Source organism: Lacerta agilis, chromosome 12 (genome assembly GCF_009819535.1).
Source record: "Lacerta agilis isolate rLacAgi1 chromosome 12, rLacAgi1.pri, whole genome shotgun sequence".
In the NCBI taxonomy this organism is placed as follows: domain Eukaryota; kingdom Metazoa; phylum Chordata; class Lepidosauria; order Squamata; family Lacertidae; genus Lacerta; species Lacerta agilis.
In genome coordinates, this window is record NC_046323.1 from 31,024,168 (window position 1) to 31,049,096 (window position 24,929).

Consider the following 24,929-nt stretch of genomic DNA (forward strand, 5'->3'; position numbering starts at 1 on the left):
CAATAGCTGTTCTTGCCTTTACCATCCTTTCTAAATGTGATTTGGGTTATTGTTGGACAACCATAGTCATCATTTGACTTAGACTGGATATGGGCATCTTACCTCAACTCCCCAATGCGTTCAGATCCCAGCGAGTAGAGTGCGTTCCCCTACAAGGCCCTTTTCTATTTCTGATTTAAACTACAGGTAATCAGATTGTACAATCATCTTTCTACATAGGGATGTCACCAGCTGGATTGAGATCTAGGAAAGTTCCCACTGTTTTTTTGTTGAAATCACTACAAATGACATTTACATATGCATAGCCTGGCCTCCATAACTGCACCAGCGCTTAGGCATTGATTTGAATATACAGAGCATTTGGCCTCTCAGAATAGAGGAGGAAATGGTGCAGTTTTAAAAGCAAAACCTTAATAATCACAGGCACAAGAGGAGAAGGAATGGAGTATTGATTTGTCATGGTAGCCCTAAATTTAAATGTTTTGTCTCCTTGGATCTCTCTTTGGCATCCAGGTTCCTTTAGCCTAGGTGTGGGGTGTGTGTGTGTATTCAGTTTCCTAATTGATCATAAGGCATTCGATTTTCTTTTTATATCCCTGCTACTTGGTTTACTGCATAGCTGAAATTCTTTCCCAGTGAATATGTGAAATATTATAGCCTGGATTAGCAATTAATGTCACAGATGACATACCTTTGTTCTACGCATTACTGAAGGTAGGTGTCCAACAAGGAACTTTTCCATCTCAATGATTATTTTTTTTAAAAGCCAACCACAAGACATTCCTAATAGGTAAAGACAAGTGGGAACCCGTGAAAAAAATTTCCATTGTTTGTGCACTTTGCTCCTGTCTTTTACATTGATGTTGCTGTATTCCCATCCCCTTTCCTTGCACGTGTGAAATATGGGGTCTTCTTTTAGCTCTGGGATTTAGATTTCAAATTTTTGTTCGTTGTATGAACAATTCTGGTGCTTTTGATGTATCTCAAATATATGAACTACATAAGCTGGCACAGACAGTGGGAAGGGCTGTAGCTCAGTGGTAGAGTGTTTGCCTTGCATGCAAAAGGTTTCAGGTTCAATCCCTGGCATCTCCAGATAGGGCAGGGATAGACAAAAACAAAATAGGACTAATAAAATAATACTAGTTACTCTGACCTGGTTTGCATGTCACATTAAAGCATAGTTAAAATAAACCATGGTTTAATGTGAGCAAGCAGCGGGCTGGTGGTGGATGTTACTGAAATATTGGACCACCACTGCTCCTTCTGCTACTGGGATATGTGTAATGGTCTGGCTTGTCATGTTGCCTAAACCTAGGCTTGTGATTTGTTTCCCTCAAACTAGCCACATTCGGTAAGCAAGAACAAACCTTACACATATATTTTGTAGTAATACTACTAGCGTTATGCCCATATTGCATGGCCTTAACAGTGGGGGATTTGGAAACTATGGCAATTGGTCAAGTGTCCAGAAAACGGCGTGGGATTGTAATACTTACTGGTTTTACACATCAGTCATAGCTTAGTAGCAAGTGAAGCGAATTAAGAGTGAGCCTGGTTTGTTGTTGGATCCTGGGGGAAAGGGAATGGCTGTATGTGTCAGTAGATTAGCCGGCTGATTAAGAAGAGGAAGTATATGTTGTAATTGCATGTTGATGAAAAGAGTTTTTAATCTCCTATTGCCATTATATCTGGAGCAAGGGGGGGGGGGAACGTGGAGGGGAGGGGTGGGGAAATCTGTTTAAAATACCAGACTAATTAATACATTCAAGAGAATGTTACAGACATACTTATAAGCCCAGGAATTTCCCCTACTGTTTAGCTCTGCTTGCAACCATGCATAATGGTAATCTGTGGTCCATTCCGTATCCCAAAGAGCAAGCGGATGGAGGTGCAGGGTGGGGAGGGGTGCAGAGAGAGCTCCCTCGGTCTCCTCCCCTCTGGTCCATTGCTGCTGGTGCTTTCCCCCCATGGCTTTTCATGTCAAGACTTCAATAATTAAAGGGAGGAAAGTAAATTAATTACATGAATATTAAAAGGTTACTCATCCGTTTTAACATTTGGTCACTAGTTGGCTAATGAAAAGGAACTCGGGGGTGGGGGTGGGGGCTGGAGGCCTGCCATGCTGCTTCTCCTCTTTCTTTAGTAGGCCACATGCTGAAGCAGTGATTGTGCGTGACAGATTCTGGAAACAAAGAGTCTGCGCGCAGCTCATCCAGACGGAGCATGCTTTGCTAAATTGCACCAATAGCAGGGTGGCCTACAGGCAAACAAAATGGTTAAACAATACATAATAAAAGTTTTTATTTGGTATTTCCTGTGAGGCCGTGCCAGTTGCCAAGGGGTGTTCTCTGTTTCCACCTCTCTACACCCCCCACCCCACCCAAAAAACTTTGGTTGTATTAATTGTTGACCACAGCTGGCAAAGAACCAAACTAGCAGGGACAGATAAGGAAGGAGGGGAGGGGTAATGGCATCTGGACATTGAAGAGCAGGGGGGAAAGCACAAAAAATTACAGCATATATCTGGAATTTTCCAGCTAACGATGTGCGGATGTGGTAGTGCTAGAGAAAAAGAGCCAAACTGAGACTGCTTTGTTCGGTAAGAGAGAGGCCCCCAGTAACATTCCTTTTAGCTGTGTATATTTTGGCTTCAGTTGTGCAGTGTTAACTATATGCTGTGTATGGAGCACATCAGTTGTTAGCTGCATGTATATATAGAGATAGATATATTTTGTTGCAATCAATAAAAGACTGTCTATGGCACATGAAAAATTTGGTAAAGGGACACCTGGAGCTGTTTGGGATGTTTTGATATTTGTATAATATTAAGGGTTGGGGGCGGATGCAAAAAATGCAAGACTTCACAGCAACAGCTGCCTTTAGGGGACACACAGATGCAATGAATGCTGCCTTTTTAAAACCCATCAATGAAGTGAAAGAATTTAGAGCTAGCTGATGTAATGAAAAGACCAGTGACTTAACATAGTTGCTTGGGATAAAAATAGGAAGTGAAGAAACTGATATAACCTTTTCTGTTCTGTTCTTTATTCCTAATCATTAAGCAATTGACTCTTTGTTAAACAGGGAAGTTTTACAGTATGCTGAGTGATTACTCACAATAGCCCCATCACCACCACCCCTGGCAGTAATCATAGCAAGAAAATCGGGAGCCAAAATGATTTGCTGTTGTTGTGGGGAAGACTCTGAAGGAAACCACAACAAGTAATTTGAAATACACTGTTAAACTGCAACAACAACAACAACAACAACAACAACAACACACCAGAGAAATTGAAAGAACAGAAACCAAAGGTTAAGAGACTTAAGGGTACCATATAAAATGCGTAGGCGTAAAGACGTCACCGACCTACGCCTCGGACTGCATGTTAAAGTTGCCAACTTTAGTAGCCTCCAGGAGTATCCGGCCCTCAGAAGTCAGGCTAGGATCCAAGAAGCTGCTTTAGGCATTGCCAAGGAGCTTCAACATCCCTGTATAATTGTTGTAAACCCCACCCTTTGAATGGAAGACTCCCATACTGTAACACATACTGCGTTTTGATACCCCCCCCCCTCCGTTTCATTCTGCTTGCCATGCTGCATCGGGGGCTGCCTTTTGAGAACTAATGTTGGAGAATGTTCGTAGCTCAGTGGTGGAGCATCTGCCTTGCATGCAGAAAGTCCTAGGTTACAGCATCTACCAGGTAGAAGTGGGAGAGATTCCTGTCTGAAACCCTGGAGAGTAGCTGCCTGTCCGTGTAGACAATACTGAACAGAATGGATCTAATGGTCTGACTCCATATAAATGACAGCTTCTTACGTCCCTACATTCCTTGAGTGCCTGTCGTTTTCTGTTTCCATAATAGTCGCAGTGAAAATCTACGCAAGTTTGCTCACAAGTAAGTCTTTCTATATTGAGAGGGGCTTACTGCATAGGATTGCTCTGCCAGCCTTCTCTGGTCTATGGCACCCAGTTCAGACACCTTAGGTGATGGTTTGCCCAAATCGGAGCTGCCAAATCTTCTGATTATTTTCTCTCTCAGGATTGTAGGTATTTTCCTAAACCATAATTGTAAAATGTTAAAACGCTTAACATTGCACTGTACATAAAATTTAGAAAAAAAAGAAAAGAAAAATAGAATTACAGTCCAAAAGACTTGTACAAAATAAAGCAGGGAGAAGGAAGAGAAAACAGGAACATAATACAGTATGCAAAGATGAGGTCAGCTCATTGTCTGCTCTGTGAAACGCTTCCGATTCTCTTGTGTCATTTCTGGTCATTTTGTTTATTATTACATTAATAGCCTACATTTCCTCCAGGGAGCTTAAGGTGGAATGTATGGTTCTCCTCCTCCCCTCCATTTTATCCTCACAGCAACCCTTTGGGGTAGGTTAGTCTGAGAGACTGTGACAGGCCCGGGACTACCCAATGAGCTTCATGGTTGAGCGGGGATTTGAACTCTGGTCTCCCAGGTCCTGGTCCACACTCTGACCTCTACACCTCACCGGCGCTCTTTCCATGTCCGCTCTCACTGAAGAAACATCAACCACCTGAGCATTTAGCCAGCAACCTCCATAACAAAACTCTGGCTGTCACCAAGGAAAGGTAATGGGCAAAACATTTTGGAAAAGTAGGCTTAGTGACTATGAGATGTTACTTACTGGGTGGTTGAAATCACAAACAAGTATCACAAGGTGTTGGTCCTGTCCCATCTAGATTGCTGCAAGGAACGGCTGTTTTTGCAAGTGCTTGCCTGCTAAGCCTGACTGCCTTTCATTTCATTTCATTTATTCCTTTCATACTCCTATGCTACCCTTGAGTGATGAAGCCCCCTTGGGAAAGTGTGGGGTCAAAGTTGGGAAGGGGGAAGAGCCAAGCAGGGGTAAAGATTGTCAGTCTTTTCTTTGCAGGGCTTCAAATAGCTTTAAGAGCAGCCTGACAGGCAGGCATCTGACAGGTGAAGCTTTAGCTGGCTTGGAAGTTTAAATTACAGTGGTACCTTTGGTTAAGAACTTGATTCGTTCCAGAAGTCCGTTTTTAACCTGAAACTGTTCTTAACCTGAGGTACCACTTTAGCTAATGGGGCCGTCGTGCCGCTGCCGCAGCACTATTTCTGTACTCATCCTGAAGCAAAGTTCTTAACCCAAGGTACTATTTCTGGGTTAGCGGAGTCTGTAACCTGAAGCATCTGTAACCCAAGGTACCACTGTATGGGGAAACTCACTGCAGCCAAATATATGGCAACCCTTGCAGCCGTACATGCAGGGGGATTGTAGGGGCTGAGCAGGTGTGGGAGGAAGCCACAGCATGGAGGCTGTAGAAGTTAGATTGCTTTATAAATTAATGTGCCCATCAAGTTTTGCAGTTGGGAAAGGTTGCAGAACATGCAGCAAGTTTGGTTAGCAAGTAAAATTTTGTAAACGTTTGAGGAAAGCAATAAGCAAATGTGTAAGGCAAACTGGGAATAGAAGGGTGACTTGTTTGCTCTGCTCTGCTTATCCAAAAAAGGAGAAACTGAAATCCGCGAGGTGCACCTAACTCCTCTCTGTGTTGAATCCTCCCTTTTCGCTTCAGTCTGTCTTTAATTTCAAGACCAATTCCTTTAGTGAGAATATGCCAGGAGGAGGAATCACCACCACCAGTTCCAGCAGTGCTCATTGGCTAGGCAGGAAGAAAGCATTTCTTCCTAAATTGGATGCTTCCTTCTCTCCTGCAGACTCAATATGCTGTTTCACAACACTGTAATCTAAAGTCCATTGTTTGCTCTTGGGAGAACCTTCACGCTTTGTGGCAAACAGAGGTGGGGGGAAAGAGGGAGTGTGTTGCGTGTCTACCTCTGGCTCGAGTGACCTTTTGGGAGGAGGGAAAGGGAGCTCTCTCCTGTGACCCTGATAGTCTGCTGGGAGTCTGCTGTTATCCCAGCATTCCACGGCTGCCACAGCCTGACAGGTTTATGCCCGGAAGGGGGCAACTGTGCTTCCACGGGAAGGCATTTCCTTCCTAAAGCTCTTGTGCCCACAGTCTCCAAAGGGTTAACAAGGGAGCTACTTTGAAAACAGAGGCAGAAGGTCATTGGCGGCAACAGCAAAGGCTTGTGGAGCCTGCCATCCAGAGCCTTTGACCCTGCATTTCCCACCCAGGGGATTGTAAACATTGGCTTGCAGCCAGGGCGCTCTAAAGAACTCCTCTGTCCTGCCAGCATACATGGTTACAGGTTTTAGTGGAAACTGCAACACACCAGAGTTATTTCTGCATGTCCAGAGAACACTTCTGTTCCAGGGGAAGGAAGAGATGGGGGTGTGGGGGAAAGGGAGAGAAATGTGCCATCGCTATGCTGGAATTTGAAAACATAGAGATAGGCTTGTTTTGTGGTGCTTCGCATGTAACATAGCTGCCTTTCTCGAAAACTTCCTCAACTTGGAGGAATGTGTAGAATGCTGTCACTTTATCAGTAGCCATAAGAGCCCTTTTTTATCTGGTGTTTGTTAGTAACTAGCAATATCGTTCTTATCTTGTTGCCCTTTAGCTGGATGTAATGCTCTCGGACATGAGAACTAGAAACATGAAAGCGCTTATTACCTTGAACATTCTTTGGCATAGCCTTTTTGTCATTGACCCTTCAGCATGTGAAGAGAAGGTGCTTTTCCAAAATGCATAATAAACAAGCCTGCTCCGGACGTAGCTAAACAGGTTTTAATTTCAAGTGCAATGGTTGCAATTTGAATTTTAGACATATCAGAAGCCATGATGGGAAACTTCTTCAGGATTTTAATTAGAAGGAAGGCCAGATGTGCCCTGGCACCTTACTTTTTGTGATGGCCCCTGTTACTGTTTCTACTTTTTCCCAATTAATTTTTATTCATTTTCCAAAGCACATCAATGCCAAATTAAAACTAATTTAATCCAATTTTTGTCTGTTACTGTTTTTAAAAGACTAGAGGGAAGCTATAATTTGACTAAAATTTGGCGAGTCAGGAAGTGAAGCTTGTGGGTTTTTAAATTTTAGGACTCCAACTTTTCCCTCATAATTTGTTCATTGCCTGTTGATCTGCTACTTTTAAAACTTTTGTTTGTTTGGTTGTAAATGAATAGTGTGATTTGATAGTTTATATGGCTGTGCATGACTCCTCAATTATGCTTCTCAATCTTGGGAACCATGCTGCTAAATTTGGCGACTGTTGGTTCAGTTTGGAACTTTTAGGTCTATCATCTTGATTCAAAATGGTGTTAAACAGTATTCAAACATAGGTGAAAACCAACTCCTCCATCTTGGGAACTGTCATGCCACATATGCTGATGATAACTCAAGAGGCATCTGGATGGACAGACAGACAAACCACTTTCCAAAATACTTAGAAGATCAACCAATAAGGTCTCTAAGGCATACTTGGAATTAGTATGTGGTATCTAACAGTTGGCTGTGGGTGTTACAGCTTCAGATAGGCTTGACAGCGGACCAGAAATAAATGTGTTGGCCTGCTTCTGTGGCTTTAGATAGAAAGCACTATCATCTACCAATGTTTGTAGATCAGTCTACTGTTAAAGCACAAGAGTATGGGTTTAAAAAAAAGGAAATTCTAGCTGAAGATGCAGAAGATGGTGATTAAATTTGATTAGATTTACCGGTATATCCTGCCTTTCCTTCCAAAGGAACACATGGCATCAAACACACAAGCAATAAAACATCTAACAACAGTTACAATACAGATGCAGACTTGGAATATGTCTATTTTAAAAGGCCTGTCTTCAGTATGTGCTGAAAAGGCAACAGAGATGGCACCCCTCACAAATGAAGCTTGTGCGGTCAAGAATAAACATGAGGAAGTGAGGCCTAGCTGTGCTTTGGCCAACCAGTGTACTTGATCCTCTCTGCTTGCTTGCTCTTGGTTCTAGCAAGAGAAATCTTTCGTGACCAGTGCCATGTGGGCTTTAGGGTGGCCAGATGCAAAAAAAAAAAAAAGCAGGGCACCTGCCCCTTGGCTACTTGTGTAAAATAGGGAATGCCATCTCCTGTTTTGCATCTGGCAACCCTAACTTCACTATATTGTTCCAGTTACAGGTAGGTGGCCGTGTTGGTCTGCCATAGTCAAAACAAAATAAAAAATAAAAAAATCCTTCCTGTAGCACCTTAGAGACCAACTAAGTTTGTTCTTGGTATGAGCTTTCGTGTGCATGTACATTTCTTCAGATACAGATATCTGAAAGCTCATACCAAGAACAAACTTACCGGTAGTTGGTCTCTAAGGTGCTACTGGAAGGAATTTTTTATTTTTTATTTTGTGATTTTTTTTTATTTTTTATTTTGTTTTCACTATATTGTGACCTTCCCCAGTTCATCATCTAGATGAAGTCAGTATTACTAACCTAATACTATCCATTGCACCGCATACCACTGATGGCAAGGAATGGCAAGGTAAATATACTTGCCTCATGCAGAGTAAACTGTGAAAGCTATTTGAATGCATGCTTTCCCCCTCAAATTTCCCGTAGGGTGCCCTTTCTCATGAAGATTTCAAGAAGTAACCTCTCTGCTAGGAAGAGTTATCATGGCAATTCCACACCACAGAAAAGAAAGAAACATGAATGAACTATATATAGTTGCTTAGTGGGTTTCCTTATTTTTTTATTTAAAAAATCAATTCCTATTGAAAATGGTTAGATTTTCTAGAAATGAGTGCAGTACAATCTTTGAAATATACTGGTAGTCTTACTTATGTAATCAGGGCTTGGTTAGAAAATGTAAACTGCAGTTCTGTCTCGTAACAATTGCATACACGTGTGTAATGCATGAGACTTGATGAAAAAAAAATCACTATATCGAGATGAAGTGCCTTCCGCTAGTGTTTATATATACACATGTTCATGCACATTGAGAACGGATATACCTAGAAATACTTTAAAACAGCACCAACATTCTAGGGATGTGGTTCTTCCTAGAAATATAGCAGGCACGTCCAACAGGTAGATCACAGGACATCTGTGGTAGATCACTGGTAGATCACTGGCACCCCCCAAAGAAGCTAAAACAAGCTCAACATTTTTGCCCTGCAACCCCCCCCCTTTGTTACCATCAAAGGTAACAAATAGTTCTTCTATTTGAGTTAACTCTCATAGATGTTCAATTTTTCTTTCCTTTTCAAGATTCAGATGTTCTAATGCAACACATAAAGCTGTGCTTATTAAATTGGAAGTACTGTGGAAGACAATAAGAAAATACAGTTGAAAAAACAATTCTTACACACTGAACCTTAAAAGTAATTTATGTCCCATAGAATCAAAAGTAGTGTCAGGGGTGGGATTGCCTTCACAAACTAATAATTAGAAAATATGGTTTCCTTTCTAATAACATTGTTTGGAGTGAAAGTTATCAAGTTCAGAAACAATTATTTTAGTTTTGTTAAAAAGTCCTAGATCTTAGTTGCTGTGGTGAAGATGGTGCAAGGAACCGTCAGGGAAATATAAAGATTTTCCATATCCCAGAGAGGTGAGAAAGCAAACTGTCAAGTACAGTTATTTTAGTCTTATTAGTGAAAATCTGAACATGGTTGTTTAGATAAATACTGCTGAGTTTAATGATACTGTACTTGCCCCCTAGTAAGAATGTTTAGGATTGCTGTTTTACAAACTCCTGCAAATTATCTTTTCTCAAGTAGAAGTATAATTGAATTTGAGATTAGCAAGATACCAGGTGTCTATTGATGCTGATGTGCCCCCAGCCGCCATTATCATTGACAATTGGGCATACTGACTAGGCTGATGAGACCTTTAATCCTACAACATCTGAAGAGCTACAGGTTCCTTGCAGGCACAGCAGTATACTAGAGTCTAGTTTATATATAAGGCTTTGTTTATGAATGAATTCATTCTTCAAAGAGCCCCGAACCATATAGACTAACTGCATGAATGCACTATCCTCCCTAAAGGTCAAGAGCAGTTGACAAGACACAAAATGTTCCTTTTGAGCGTACAAAGTCTTACAGTGCTGGCTATCTTCTCATAACATGAAAGCAGGTACAGCATTAACAAACACATCAGTGAAGGAAGAAGTGTAAACTAAGAAAGAATCCACGCCTCTGTTCTTTGTTTTGGTCTTATTCTTTGTATAGAGCCCTTTCATTTGTTAAAAAAAACCAGCAAGATAATTGCATCATAAAGGAATCATAGAGAATTATAGAATTGCAGAGTTGGAAGGGACACTGAGGATCATCTAGTCCAAATCTCTGCAAGGCAGGAATATGCAGCTGTCCCATACAGGATCAAACCTGCAACCTTGGTGTTATCAGCACCATGATCATGATTTGGTAAATCAGTTGTTGATTAGCAGTTGTGGAACAACTGGATAATTGTATGTGGAAATCCTTTTGATTTGTTTTTATTTTTTGTTTGTGATATATGAAATTAAAAGGTAAAGGGACCCTTGACCATTAGGTCCAGTCGTGTCCAACTCTGGGGTTGCGGTGCTCATCTCGCGTTACTGGCTGAGGGAGCCGGCGTACAGCTTCCGGGTCATGTGGCCAGCATGACTAAGCTGCTTCTGGCAAACCAGAGCAGTGCACAGAAACGCCATTTACCTTCCCACCAGAGTGGTACCTATTTATCTACTTGCACTTTGACATGCTTTCAAACTGCTAGGTGGGCAGGAGCTGGGACCGAGCAACAGGAGCTCACCCTGTTGCGGGGATTTGAACCGCCGACCTTCTGATCAGCAAGCCCTAGGCTCTGTAGTTTAACCCACAGTGTCACCCGCGTGAAATAGCTGTACATTAAATGGAGGTATTCCCCAAATATTCCTTTCAGTGCCAAATGCCTGGTGTCATACTTTTGCATTAGTCTCTCTCTAATCTAATAATGAAGTTAAATGGAATCATGTGATGAATTAAACATGCTAACCAGGTATGCCAACACTCTGTTTTAGGTAATGTTAAAGCCCAAAGCTTTGGGTTTATGTTACAAACTCGTACCACAGAGAGAAGGCACGGAAAAAAATTGATTAACCATGTTGATTGCAGCTGAGATCCTAAAAAGCTAATAAGAGAGTTTCCACTGACTCCAGCAGAACTAGATTGCACCTTTAGGCTGCTATACTAAACACCCTTACTTAGGGAATAAGTTTCATTGAGCATCTAGGCATAGGATTGTGCTATTGTCACCCTTGCCATTTGCCTTACCTATACAGGTATAGTTAAAACTGTACAGTCGTACAGAATCCGTTCCAGAAGCCGTTCCATTTCCAAAACATTTGAAAACCAAAGCACAGCTTTTGATTGGCTGCAAGCTCCTGCAGCCAATTGGAAGCCACGGATACCCCATCGGACGTTCGGCTTCCAAAAATTGTTCGAAAACCGAAACACTCACTTCCGGGTTTCGATCGTTGGGGAGCCGATTTGTTCGGGAGCCAAGGCATTCGAGATCTAAGGTACAACTGTATTACTATTTAAAAACATATCTTATTCTTAGGAGGGCACCTGGTTTGTCCTTCCTTCAGCATGTCCTAACACACAGGGGCACTTCTACATACCCATAATGATGCAATGCCATTGTTTTCTTTTAGAGATGAAACATCCCCCTTTTCTGGCTTACCTAAGCAAACACTTTTGTAAGTGAAAAATAGAAATAAAACCAATGCAGAAGAGGAAGTTCTGCTCTGGTGTTGAGCTCACCATATCCTGCCTTCAGAATAATTTCCATTTCTGCTTATCTGTTTCTGTGAATGGAATGTCCACAAATATTTATTTGGTTTCTCTGGTGAAAAAGGGATGAGGCAGAGGGAAATGGTCTTCATGAATCAGTCACTGCAGATTCACTGCATCACTCTGAGTTGTTTGGGGTTTTTTTTTTTTTTTAAGTGAGAAAAATATCCTGTGGTTATTCTTTGCATGCAAGTTCCTTGAAGGCAAGCGGAAACATTTTACCATTCTTAACATACAGATTACACACCCTGAGAGACCCCTCCACACTGAAAAATTACACTGAAGCACTGCAAATATGATGATTGAAATGCAACCTGCTCTTTCCCTGTAAAAATTGTGTGCAATTTCCAAATTAATAATTTTTGCCTCCCCACTTCTCTAATCCATTACCCACCTTATAACATGCATTTAAGTATATAAAATACAAGGAAGAGCAAGCTTGCAATGCAAAGCCTTTCCAGGGTTTTATCTCTTTTGAGGTAATGCTTCTAAAATAAAGGAAATTACATATCCTGACATTCAAATTACAGCACTGGTTTCTGGGAAATGTTACCCCGCCCCCAGCAAAGATTCATGCTGGCAACAGGAATTGCTGTGTGGAATGAAGGTGTGCAAATGTATTTGGCATCTTAAGGCTGGTGCCCATGACATCATTGGTGACAAACTCCACGACTTCTCTGTTCACATCCCGTTTTGTGAACTGTTTTAAAATTATCACAGTTCAAGGATGCACTCCATCCAGCCAGAACTGAGGATGTGAAACAGGACCAGTGAGTGGTGCGTTTTGGGAATATGGCCTGAGGAGGTAGAGGGGAGGTGCCTAGGTAGAGCCTGTTTAGCTCTCAGGAATCTACCTAGTCTGCTAGAGAGCCACACTCAGCTTGTGGGCCTGAGGTTCCCCCAACCTTGCTTTTGAGTGTTTTTCTTCCTACTGTGAACATTATCATGGCTGCTCTCTGCAGCAAGACACTCCCCCTCCCATGGAATCTGTTTGCATAGATGGAATACTATACAACTGGGACTTGATTGTAGCTCACATGAGTGTTGTGACAATAACATGGGAAGATTGTAGAAACAGAAATCTGAGCTGCACCTTCCCCCCTTTTCTTTAAAAAGAAACACATTCAAAAATACATACAGAGATACCTTGGGTTTAAAACACAACGCGTTCCGGAAGTCCGTTCGACTTCCAAAACATTCAGAAACCAAGGTGCGGCTTCCGATTGCGCAGGTGCGCCGGAAACAATAGCGGAAGCCGCATCGGACGTTCGGCTTTCCAAAAAACGTTCGGAAACCGGAACCCTCACTTCCGGGTTTCGATCGTTCAGGAGCCGAAACATATGAGTACCAAGGCATTTGACAACCAAGGCACGACTGTATATGCTAACAAGAAGAAAGTAGTCAAAGTGTAACTGCTTACTGTGGCCTTCTTCCCAAAGAAAAGGGGTGCAGCATGACTGTCACAAAAGTTTATGATACATCAACCAGTATAACATTCATTCACATTGTCCCGTTCAAGAAGAAAGGGACACAATTTTTTCTGCTTCTTCCCTGAAAACAATAAAGGGAATAAGCAAACCATAAGGGGACAAGCAAATCTGTCAGTTTTGGTTCCTCCCAGTTTCTTGTTTTTCCAGCCTGAAGTTCAGTTCTCCAGATTTCCACATCAGTTTGTGATTTCTTTTAAGCAAAATTCCTCTTGGAACTTCAGCATTTCAGTGTCCGTCCGTCCCCATACACATTTTTATGCAATTTTGCTAATATAATGTATTTTTGTATTTTGTATTTCATGAATATATGCATTTTTATGTACAATTTACCCTAGTATATGGGGTTTTGTACACATTGCTAAGCTGGAGAAGTGCATTGCAAAATTTGGAGAAGTGTGAATTTTGGAATGGCTGCCTTTTGGTTTGCATATTGTTTGAGGGAGGGTGAATTAGGTAGGTGTGCATTTAAAAGTGAACTGGGCTGGATTTCTCTCCCATCCCTAGTGTGGACCAGTTGTGGGCACAGGCACCACTCCAATGTGTAACACCACTTCAGTCATGTGACAAAAGCAGAATGCTGTGGATCAGTGCCAGTGTGCCTGCTCAGAGAGCTAACACAAGTTTACCAAGGAGCCTCATGCATGAAAGTGTCATTTGAATTATCCTAAATAATCACTAATTTAACACCTTCCAAGCTCAGAAAGTGAATGGGATTATAGTTACACCATCCTGCTGTTGCAACACCAGTTTAGATGATCGTTTATGTCAAAAGTTCAACAGTCTCAGCTTTCTGTTGCCCTTAATTTATTGAATTGTTCCTGAAACAGATGTTGTAAGATCAAAGTGCTAAAAGGGCTTTTAACCAATTTGACCACTTGTGTAAATACCCTTGAACTCCCCTCATTTATCCCTTCAACATGTCCATTTTATATATGTTCTGTATGTTTATTCTGATTTCAGGTGGGTCTGACCAGCAAATTAAGCTGATGTGGGTGAGAGGAGGAGTCTTCCAGGAAGCTCATGTCATTATTATAATAAAAAGGCTGCTTTTAGCATTCATTTCTAAATCTTAGCAGTACATTCTCTAAAGCTCCAATAAAAAAGTAGTTTCCGTTTCACCCTAGTAGCTTTAAGTGTTGGTATATCTCACAACTATAACAAACTTTATTTCCAAGTTCTTCCATTTATAAATTTATAACAACGTTGTTTTAATTTTAACTGCCCAGAAAACTAAAAACATATCTGTTCACCCAAGTCTGTCCTCACCAATATTAACTTGTCTGTCATGTGGCAGTATCACTTGAGATGGTATTTTCATTTAAATTTTGTAATTACTGTATAGTTTTGTTTTGCTGGTTTTGCATGTTTTTATATTTGTAAATGGCTTTGGATATATGCAATATAAAGCAGTATATAAATGTTTTTTTGAAATATATAAAATAAATAAACAGCACCCAGAACTCAGCACTTATAAAAATGAAAGAGCTACAAGCCACTGAAAGTCTCCAGTCCAGCAATGCATTTTTGTTTTTGCCAGTAGCCCAGCACTGTAAAGCAAAGGAGTCTTTTCCTTCTCCTAGTGATTATTATACATATTCTTTCAGATATATTCATTTTGCTGAATCCCACTCTGCTTTTTGTTTTTCAGGTTGTCACTCTATGGTACAGAGCTCCTGAAGTTTTGCTTCAATCCAGTTATGCAACGCCAGTCGATCTTTGGAGCGTTGGCTGCATATTTGCAGAAATGTTCCGTCGAAAGTAAGAAATGATTTTATTTTTTTAATCATGGTGGGACAAATGCTAAGGATTTGCCACAGCCTTTGCTGGCATCCCCCCATTTAAAAATCTTTACATTTGTAAAGTCCCAGTGTTGTAAATAGATGTGCTGGGTTAGGCTGCTATGGCCATGTCTGTCTTCCTCATATTCAGTGCCTGTGGGTCCCATACATGACAAGCACATGGTGGTGAATGCAGCCATGACCGCAGCTATATAAAAGGTTGGTGCAAGGTTTCAAGCAGTGGACCAGCTTAACTCATGATGCTTGGCCAGTTCTCATTATTGCTGCTCACTGCCCACCTGTTCATTGAGGCTCCATGTCTATAAGGAGGGCCAAAGGGTGTTTTATCAGAGTGAGGCATTCTGGGCGAGGTGGTCAGGGGAGTGCCTGTGCCACTGCAGTGGTTTGCCGCAGTGGCTAGAAAGGTGGTTAGAACTAAGCTTTTTCTAATCTTAAACATTTCTAGCCTCAGCAACAGCACAGAAGCTCTCCAAGCTGCCTCACCCAGGATGCCTGCAAGGCAGGGAAGAGGGAGAGAAAACACCATTGCAGCTGGCACAAATATGGCAGCAAAACAAGGTGGGGAAGGTGGAGAGGGGGGAGGAGGCAAGACATGTGGTAGTGGGAATAGGTGGGGCAGTGGGCAGTGGCAGCAGCAAAGCAGGGGGGGGCACTGCCCTATCAAACCTAGTTCCAGCCCTGAGTTTTGAAGATCTGTTTTAAAGTTTTCGTTCTGTCATAGCATTGTTGCTGCCCATTGTTTTGTTCTTGGTATATGTAAATCTAGATTGCTGAGATGTTGATAAAGAAGACCTTTTGTAGAGCTCTAGAAAGAATATTGAAGGTGTCACAACTGGCTTTAGGAGATCGTTTTTCCCTGCATGGAACAAAATTTTTAATATCTTGAAAAAGAAATGACAGGGCTCTCTTTTGATTGGAAACCCCAACTTTTGATTAGGCAATATTCCCCTTTTAAAAATATATAGTGGCTCTTTAATTACTCTGTAGTGGAAGAAATACACTCTGCACCTGCTTGGGGAAACTTTCATCTGTTCTTCCTACGAATCTACTAGGGTTAAGCCCACTGAAAACAACTGCCAGCCAGGTCTGAGCGCAGTGCAATCTAGCACAAATAAAGTCCTTTCCACAAATACTACATTACACCTCACAGGTGATAATGATCATTGACCATATATTGCATGTGAATAAAACTGTAATTTTGGGGGAGGAATCCTTTTGTTATTGTTTGCTGCAGTTGGTACCATCTTAAAGCGAGCATTCACTCATTTGAGTGAGAGGAGGGTAAATGTTTCTTGGTTGCTGCCATCGGTACTTTTTAAAAGCTTTATATTAAAAATAATGATCATTTAAAAAAACATATGTTATCTGATTAATTGATGGTACCTCTTTAGTTGATCAAAATATTTTTGGTGAATCAGTCTGATTAACTCAGTACAGTATATTCTGGCGTATAAGACTACTTTTTAATCCAGGAAAATCATCTCAAAAGTTGGGGGTCGTTTTATATGCCGGGTGGAAAATCTGTGGTCGAGTATATCTCAAACTCTATATTTTAACTGGAAAAGTTGGGGGTCGTCTTATACGCCCAGTCGTCTTATACGCCGGTATATACGGTAATTGATTCAACATTTGTAAGGTTAATTTAGGAATAGTGTGCTTTCCTTTTTTTAAAGGAAAGTAAAATTCTGATTTCTGATTTCAAAGTAGGCTTGAGTGCAAATGTTTGTATGTGAAACAGAGTTAGATAAAAATAGGCTATCTTCTGGAGCTTCCAAAAATAGTTTTACAATCCTGGTCTTAAAACCAAGGAGAAAATGGTTGAAATAAATAGAAGTGCAGTTGACTGTGCAGCTACCAACCACGTTCATACCTTGGTAATCTACAACTTCATTGTTAACTATTTGATATACAGACATTGTCACAGTACTGCATTGAATATTTTCAACTGGGATTGTTGTATTTATATAGTTTTGCAATAGCTATGGCCTAAGATGTGTTATTTCTTTAAAGGCACGTTGCAAGAAAACAAAAACGAAAATCTGGCAATATTATAGTCTTAGTATCAATAAACTGTGAAGTTTTGCAAACACCCATGGTGTTTCTGAAGTGGCTATTTAAATGCAACTCTTACTTCTGTTAGCTTTATTGTGAGCTGCTTTTGACTAGTTATTTTAGGATGGAAGTTTGACTGTTGGGTCAACATTGAAACAAACTGAATTTGTTTGTTTTATTATCATGGTGACTTATACTTCCTTTTTCTCGTCTCCTCATTGTTCACATTATTTAAAGGATTTCAGGTGTGGCTTTGTTCTTCTGTACTTTCCCACTGTTTGGTGTGCTGCTGTTGAAGCCATTTTGTTGGGATAAGAATTTCTGTAGAACTGCGTACTGTATTCTCAAGAGGGCCAATGCATGAGGGGCTTTACTGTTTTGCCACCTTTTGCAAGCCATTTTAATGTTTTCTTAATGCTAAATGGTCAAACTCCAGAACTGCATTGTGTCCACCTCAGGCAAAAAAGATCACTTTAAAAAAATGGTCTAGGGGAGGTGTGGGGAACCTTTTACAGACCAGGGGCCGCATTTCCATCTAGGTAACCTTCTGGAGGTTACATGTCTGTGGTAGGCGGGGCCTGAGGCAAAAGTGTGTAAAGCAACAAATACCTCTAGCCAGACAGGCATAAACATTCAAGGAAGGTGTGAAGTATACCTGGTGACTGGTGTATCTGAGGAGAGGGTGTGATCTGGGGACAGTCCTGAGGGCCAGGTAGAGAGGCCTTGAGGGCCACCAGGCCAGAGGCACCACACCTCTGGTTTTAGGGAATGTAAGGCCAATGAGGAGAGAGAACTGGCAGAGCTGAAAAGCAGGTTGCCAAGAAGGCAATCCAGAAGCAGGAATGGGAACAAGGCAAAGAGAACCTTGATATGAGGAGAGACTGGAGGGGAGGAGAAGGCAAAGGTATGCAGGGAGAATTAGAAACTGGGGGAAGAAATACACTCATACCTCATGTTGCATCTGCTTCAGGTTATGTCTTTTCAAGTTGCGTCCCACGGCAACCTGGAAGTACCAGAATGGGTTACTTCTGGGTTCACCGCTTGCGCATGCTCAGAAGCGCTAAGTCACGCATGCACAGAAGCCCTAAATCGCGCTGTGCGCATGTACAGACAAGGCACTTCTGGATGCAAACGCTTCGAGTTGCGGACGTGCCTCTGGGATGGATTACGTCCACAACTCGAGATTCCACTGTACTCCATTGACTAGGCATTGAACAAAAGGTCAGGGTCTTGGTATTTATGCCTTGCTCAGCCAATCAGGCAGGCCCATGCTGCTTTTCTTTAGTGAGATTACTACCACATGAACTGAAAGAACGCATGAGAAGGTAGTGTGGCCTCACCCCACAACTGGCACATGTTGCTGACGTGCCCCACAACCTGTCAGCATGTCTGTAGAGCTCCTCCAGGTGAAGCCAGGTGTCCTCCTTACACATAGATGAGCTGCTGTGTATGTTACGTTTGGCATACACCACAACAGAAATACTCAAGCGTAGCAAGTTTGTGCTACCAATTTCTCAGAGCCTAATTTCCCAGAGTTGTTTATCTACCATAACTCTAAAAGTTTCAGGAATAGTAGGAGCTTTGTGACTGGCTGAGAGTAGTCAATGTTATAGCAATAACAAAGGAACCTCATATATGCTTTTATATCAAGTCCACACTATTTTGATATATTGGATGCTAACGGACAAATGTGTCTCCATAAGCTATCCAGAAAACATTACACCTCTACTGCATTCAAATTATATTTCTGAAGTTGAAACACCTTGCTTTTAGCTATGTTTGTGTATCCTGGGCAATAAAAAATATCGGTTTTCAGCAGACCGGTATGCCTTGCTGCCCTTTTGTCTGGTAGGGAAGCATGATTCAAGTGTCATTGTTATTCTGCTACATTGAGAGGTCACTGGGTTAAATTAGAGGCCTGTGTTCATTCAGCCTTGATGGTATGAGTCCAAGACTCCAGAAGAAAAGCTGAAATAACCAATCTAATAGGCTGGCCACCTGTCCAGTGATGAATTAAAATCAAGACCAGGACTAGCTTGAAAGTACTAGAAGCCTCCAATGCATCTATATGCCCATGAAAGATAGAACAAAGGGTTGGGGGATGAGCTTAAACGCAGAAAAAATAGAATCTAGATGTTTCTCGGGAGAATGGTTGCTCGGGAGAGTGTTTGTTGTGGGGGAGGAAGGGAAAGGAGAATGTTAGCCGCTTTGAGACTCCTTCGGGTAGTGAAAAGTGGGATATCAAATCCAAACTCTTCTTCTTCTTCTTCTTCTTCTTCTTCTTCTTCTTCTTCTTCTTCTTCTAGTGTAGATAATATATACTGTAGTGAACGTTTAGAAACATCTCTTGGTTAAATTTTTCTTACTTTTACTAAAATAGTTTTGAAAATGGATAGCACCAGGTCCAACTCAGTTACAAGGGATTTTGGGTCAGTAGTAGCAAAATGAGATCTGGAGCCAGTATAGCTACTGATTTAGAATATAAAAATGGCCACTTTTTCTCTTAATTAATAGGAAAATGGTGGGATCCCCTTGTATTTACATTTTTCTGCTATACATACTTTACAAAAACCAACCAGATACCGTAAATTCGGACATTATGTTTGTTCTTTTCCTTAGTTCCAGGAATGATAATGATAATGATAATATTTTATTATTTATATGTCACACATCTGACTGGGTTGCCCCAGCCACTCTGGGCAGCTCCCAACAAAAAAGAGTAAAAACACAGTACAACTTTTGTCTTGTGTTTCACTACAAAAATTACAACTAACACCTGAGTGCATTTAACTTGGGTTAAATTGATGCTTTCTTTGTGGGGCTACCCATAAGGTTGTCCCAGAAACTGCAGCTAGTTCAAAATGCAGTGGCTCATCTACTCACTGGGGCAGAATGTCACCATCAGGCTGTGCCATTGCTGAAAAACTTGAAATGCCTGTCAAGCTAAATTCACCCTTATGCAGCTTGGATCCAGGATACCTAAAATACTGTCCTACCCCTTCTATATCAAATCAATTCCTGTGCTCTGCAGAAGACGGTTTCCTGCAGATACCATCTCATCATGAAGGCCATTCCATTAAATGTTGGAACTGGACTTTTAGTGTCGCAGGGACTATCCTTTAGACCTTCCTTATACCGTATACCAGAGGGACACTGTCTTTTTTTTAAAAAAAATTATTTTTTTGCTGCCTATTGAAGACCATTCTATTTCAAGTGAGGCTTTGTCTCATTTAAGTGAATATCTTTTAGCCTGCCCTTTAATCTGCAGTTGCCTACAAACTGTACTTTTATATGTTTCACTGTTGATGATTTTATTGTTAAATTACTTCAGGATGGTTTATGGGAAGTGCTTCATAAATGAAATACAGTAGATAAATATATAAACTTAAGTAAGCTGAAGTGAAATCATTGGGATGAAGGGGCAGCTTCAGCTGAAAAGTTTGGTGTTGGCTGAGGTGGTGAAGGCACCATGAGAGTTGTGTCTCGGTATCGGGTCAGGTTTACTTTTCATGTGAATACTCTGGCACAGCACATGGCCGAGCTTTAGTTCACCACCTCATAAAACGTGGGGTGGTGAACCAACAGGTGGTAAACTGCAGTCTTGTCATATGTCTGTGATGGGTCAAACAGTCATCTTCCCAAATAAATCATCCCATGGGGCTTAATCTCTTCAACTGTTGATTTGAATCTGTCCTATTTCCATTTTAGCATGTTTGGGAAAAGTGCGCCCTTTTGTCGTTTTGTTATTTTTGCTTCAGCTCTTTGGTCTACTCTTGTTCTTCCTTCAGAATTGCATGTCTGATATGTCTGTGGGATATGCTTTCATTCATAGCAATAAACATTTAAATACAATCAGATTGTGTTATGATTGTTGCTGTCTTGGTGTTAAACTGGTGCTTCCCTCAGCAAATCTGTTATGTGTGGACAATGTTACCTTCTAAACAGCTTAGTTCAACAAGGTTTCTTAGATGCAGGTGAATGGGTGATTAAAGATACGTGTACGCATATATATGATGTCCACATTTTATGTATTTGCAGGAAACACCAACACTCCCTATAGCAGTGTTTTTCAACCTTTTTTGGGCAAAGGCACACTTGTTTCATGAAAAAAATCACGAGGCACACCACCATTAGAAAATGTTAAAAAAATTAACTCTGTGCCTATATTGACAATATATAAAGTAATTTTTCAATTTTTCCCACGGCACACCAGGCAACATCTCGCGGCACACCAGTGTGCCGCGGAACAGTGGTTGAAAAACACTGCCCTATAGCTGTCATAATGTGTGGTGCTCCCCTAAGGAACCACATCTATTCTGTGAAACATTTAGGAGTTAGAAAATAGTTCCATGAGGCTAATAATTCCATTTCATTGTATAAACAACTGAAAAATACTTCATATTAGTTTCCTCCTTCCTTCTGTTTTTTGGCTTGTTATCTTCCCAAGGGCCTACAGTTGAGCTGATTGATAACCGTTAGTCAAATCCAGTAACTGTATCTGTCTGTGGTTGGAGAGGGGTGTTGAAGTGGATGCCAGGCTTATTCATTTGTGGTTTTTTCTTCAAGCTCCCAATCATGCCAGGCTTTGTCACAATAGTAGATATGATGGGCAAAGGAAACCGTTGATAAACCATAGAAACCAAAAACTGTTACTTGCCCTAACAAAAGCAAAGAGGGGAGGGGGAACGCCAGCTTGGCAGACAGGATTTTTTTTTTTAAGAGAGAGAGATATTTTAAACAAACGCAAAGCAGTGACAGAATTCAGTTGTGTTGCTAAGCACAAATGCAGCATTTGCTAGAGATGATGCAGCATCAAACTTTTTGTGAGAGCAGGAGAACTGTAACATACATACATACAGTCATACCTCCGGTTACGTCCGCTTCAGCTTACGTATTTTCGGGTTACGTACTCCGGTAATCCGGAAGTGTTTCTCGGTGCGCATGCGCAGAGGCGTTCTGCGCAGTTCGCGCATGCGCAGTAGCACGATATCGCGCTTTGCACATGCGTAAAATGGACACTTGGGTTATGTACTTTTCAGGGTGCGAACGGCAGCCCGGAACGGATCGGGTACGTAACCCGAGGTACCACCGTACATACATACATACATACATACATACATACATACATAAATGTGTTTGTGGGAGTGGTGAGCAGAGGGGGGGTTATTCATTTGTTTTGTTTTTGGTCTTGTTCTTTTTTTGTATTTTATTAATTTTAGCTTGTATTTTTATGTTGTGAACTACCCTGAGATCTGTGGATGAAGGGCAGTATACAAATGTGTGTAGGATTGCACTGTTAGATTCTATTAAGATCTTTTGAGAAAGCCTACCTTTCCGAAGCTCAGTGGGAGATAAATTTGTTGTATACATTAAGAGCTGTTGTTTTGTTAAAGGAAGTTATATTGAAAATAACAAATGAAAATACCGGTAAGTCTGCAGTCTTAACTACACTTGCTTAGAATCTGTAAACTTCACTAAAACCAATGAGACTTACTTCCATGTGAATGGACTTAGGTTTGGAGTGAAATCTAACCCACTTACAAAGATAAAGCTTTGTATATTTTGGCACTTTGTATGTCATGCTGACATCTGAGACTGTTTGAAGATGAAATCTAAAAGGTCAGAGACCCAGCTCTTAGGGAAATAATTTTTTCCATCATATCTATGTCTATATAGATCTATATCTATATGCTAGTTTGAGCTGATTAAGAAACATCTTACTTTATCCAGTATAGTAATGAAAATGTATATATGGTTCTCCATTTTACAAGAAGCTGCCAACAAAATAGTTTCAAATTCCAGACAGGAGTACAGAATATTGTTCCCACTTTGGGATCATTTAATTCAAACTGAAGATATTTCAAAATGCACCTTTGTGTTTAGTTTTTCTAAACAAAAAAGTAGTTTACATAGGTTAAAGGAGGACTTTTATCTTTATATGTATAAATCTATCCACTGGTTTTCCCCCTTTTTCAAATTTGTCTTAGCAACTCCCTCTGTGCTCATCAAGGCTTTTTGTTTTACTCATTTTTAAATTATTTTAAAGCATAAGGTTGATAGACATTCAGGCAAGTGGAAAATCAAATAGATATCTGAAAAAGATAGGACAGCGGGACACTGACAGTTGAGGCAAAACATAACACAACTCTGAAATATTTGCCATCTTGTACCAAGTAATTACAATCCTGAGCCAGATTTGCTCAAAGGGAATGAGAGGGAGCACAGTGTGGGATCTGATGCTGTTTAGACATTTAAAGAATTACATATTTTTTCCAGTTTATAAGCACATCACAGCTCCTTTGATACTGGCTACCTCTGTAGACGCCACATCGTTTCAGCCAGAGGGACTGTGAGAACATTTTATAGCCCGTAGATCAGTGTTATTGTGGACCCTTTTGCGGAATCCAGGAGTAACACACAGTATTCCAAAGCAGCTGGGGGCAGGTGGTGGGGAAAAGAGGACTGAAATGGAATGTTTCAGAAGACGACATAGGAAACTCCCTTTTGCTGAGTCAAACTATTGATCCATCTATCACAGTACAGTATTGTCTACACTTACTGGCAGTGTTTCTCCAGGGATTCAGGCATGGAGACTGTTCCAAGCCTACCTGGAAATGCCAGTTATTTACATGTGTTCTGCTACTGAGCTATAACCTTTCCCCATAGGGCATATGTTTTGTTCTCTGCTGATCCATAGTTCATGACTAGATCTGTGGACTTAAGTTCATCATTCTATGGGCTTAAGCTACTAGCCATGATGGCTGTGTTCTGCCTCTGAATGCTAGTGGCTGGCAATTGCAGGTTGGGAGCATGCTGTTGTACTCACGTCCTGCTTCTGGGCTTCCCCGGCGTAGACATTGGGTTGGCCACTATGAGAGCAGGACTAGATGGGCCATTGGCCTAATCCAGAGGACTCATTTAACCTTCTTAGAGGGTAAAGGTAAAGGTACCCCTGACCATTAGGTCCAGTCGTGGACGACTCTGGGGTTGCGTGCTCATCTTGCTCTATAGGCTGAGGGAGCTGGCATTTGTCCACAGACAGCTTCCGGGTCATGTGGCCAGCATGACTAAGCTGCTTCTTGCAAAACCAGAGCAGCGCTCAGAAACGCCATTTACCTTCCCACCGGTGTGGTACCTATTTATCTACTTGCACTTTGACATGCTTTCGAACTGCTAGGTGGGCAGGAGGAGGGACCGACCAATGGGAGCTCATCCTGTTGCGGGGATTCGAACCACCAACCTTCTGATCGGCAAGCCCTAGGCTCTGTGGTTTAGACCACAGTGCCACCCGCGTTCCTGAACCTTAGGATAAATTTATTGATGGGAAGAGCAGTTCAAGAATGGAACCAATTACATTGAGGGCTGTTGGGCTCACCTTCACTCAAGGTCCTCATAGAGAGGCTGGACACATTGGGGATTCTCTGGCTCAGAATTTCTTGCATTGACTAATTATCTTGAGCTCCATGATAATAGACTATTATCCAGACATAGTTGTCTGGATCAGTTTTTTTTCTTTTTCCTTGACAGCAAGCTGGTCATCATGACCAGGTCAGAGTGTATGTTAATGCTCAGTGATGAGCTATTCTTATCCTGCTGTGCGTCTTGCAAATATTGAGATCATCATTATGCATTACTTTCAGAGTGCCTGACACATTAGTTAACACTCATAACAATGCCTTGTGCTCAGGCTTAAAAGAAAAGCAACAGCCAGCAGATCGAAGGCATATGGAAAAGAGAATGGGAAGGATGAAGTAGCATCTTGAAAACAGGTGGCTCCTATTTAGCCTTAGATGAAAATCACTTTGTTTTTCAAATACATATAGAGGCATGTAAGTAACATTCTTTCCCCCTTTAACTCATTATTTCTTGAGGCACTTCAGGTATAAAGGATGTATAT

General features: G+C 41.3%; 1 protein-coding gene and 1 non-coding gene across 3 annotated transcripts in view; both read left to right on the forward strand.

Moving 5' to 3' along the window:
- Positions 1–24,929, forward strand: part of CDK6 (cyclin dependent kinase 6) — a 98,850-nt gene that overhangs the window by 56,454 nt on the left and 17,467 nt on the right. For both annotated transcript variants that reach the window (XM_033165765.1, XM_033165766.1), the window contains exon 5: positions 14,830–14,939. In XM_033165765.1, the coding sequence (XP_033021656.1) occupies positions 14,830–14,939 (110 nt within the window). The remainder of the gene's footprint in view (positions 1–14,829; positions 14,940–24,929) is intronic.
- Positions 1,024–1,095, forward strand: TRNAA-UGC. Its single transcript has one exon. It is a non-coding gene; the product is annotated as a tRNA-Ala (tRNA).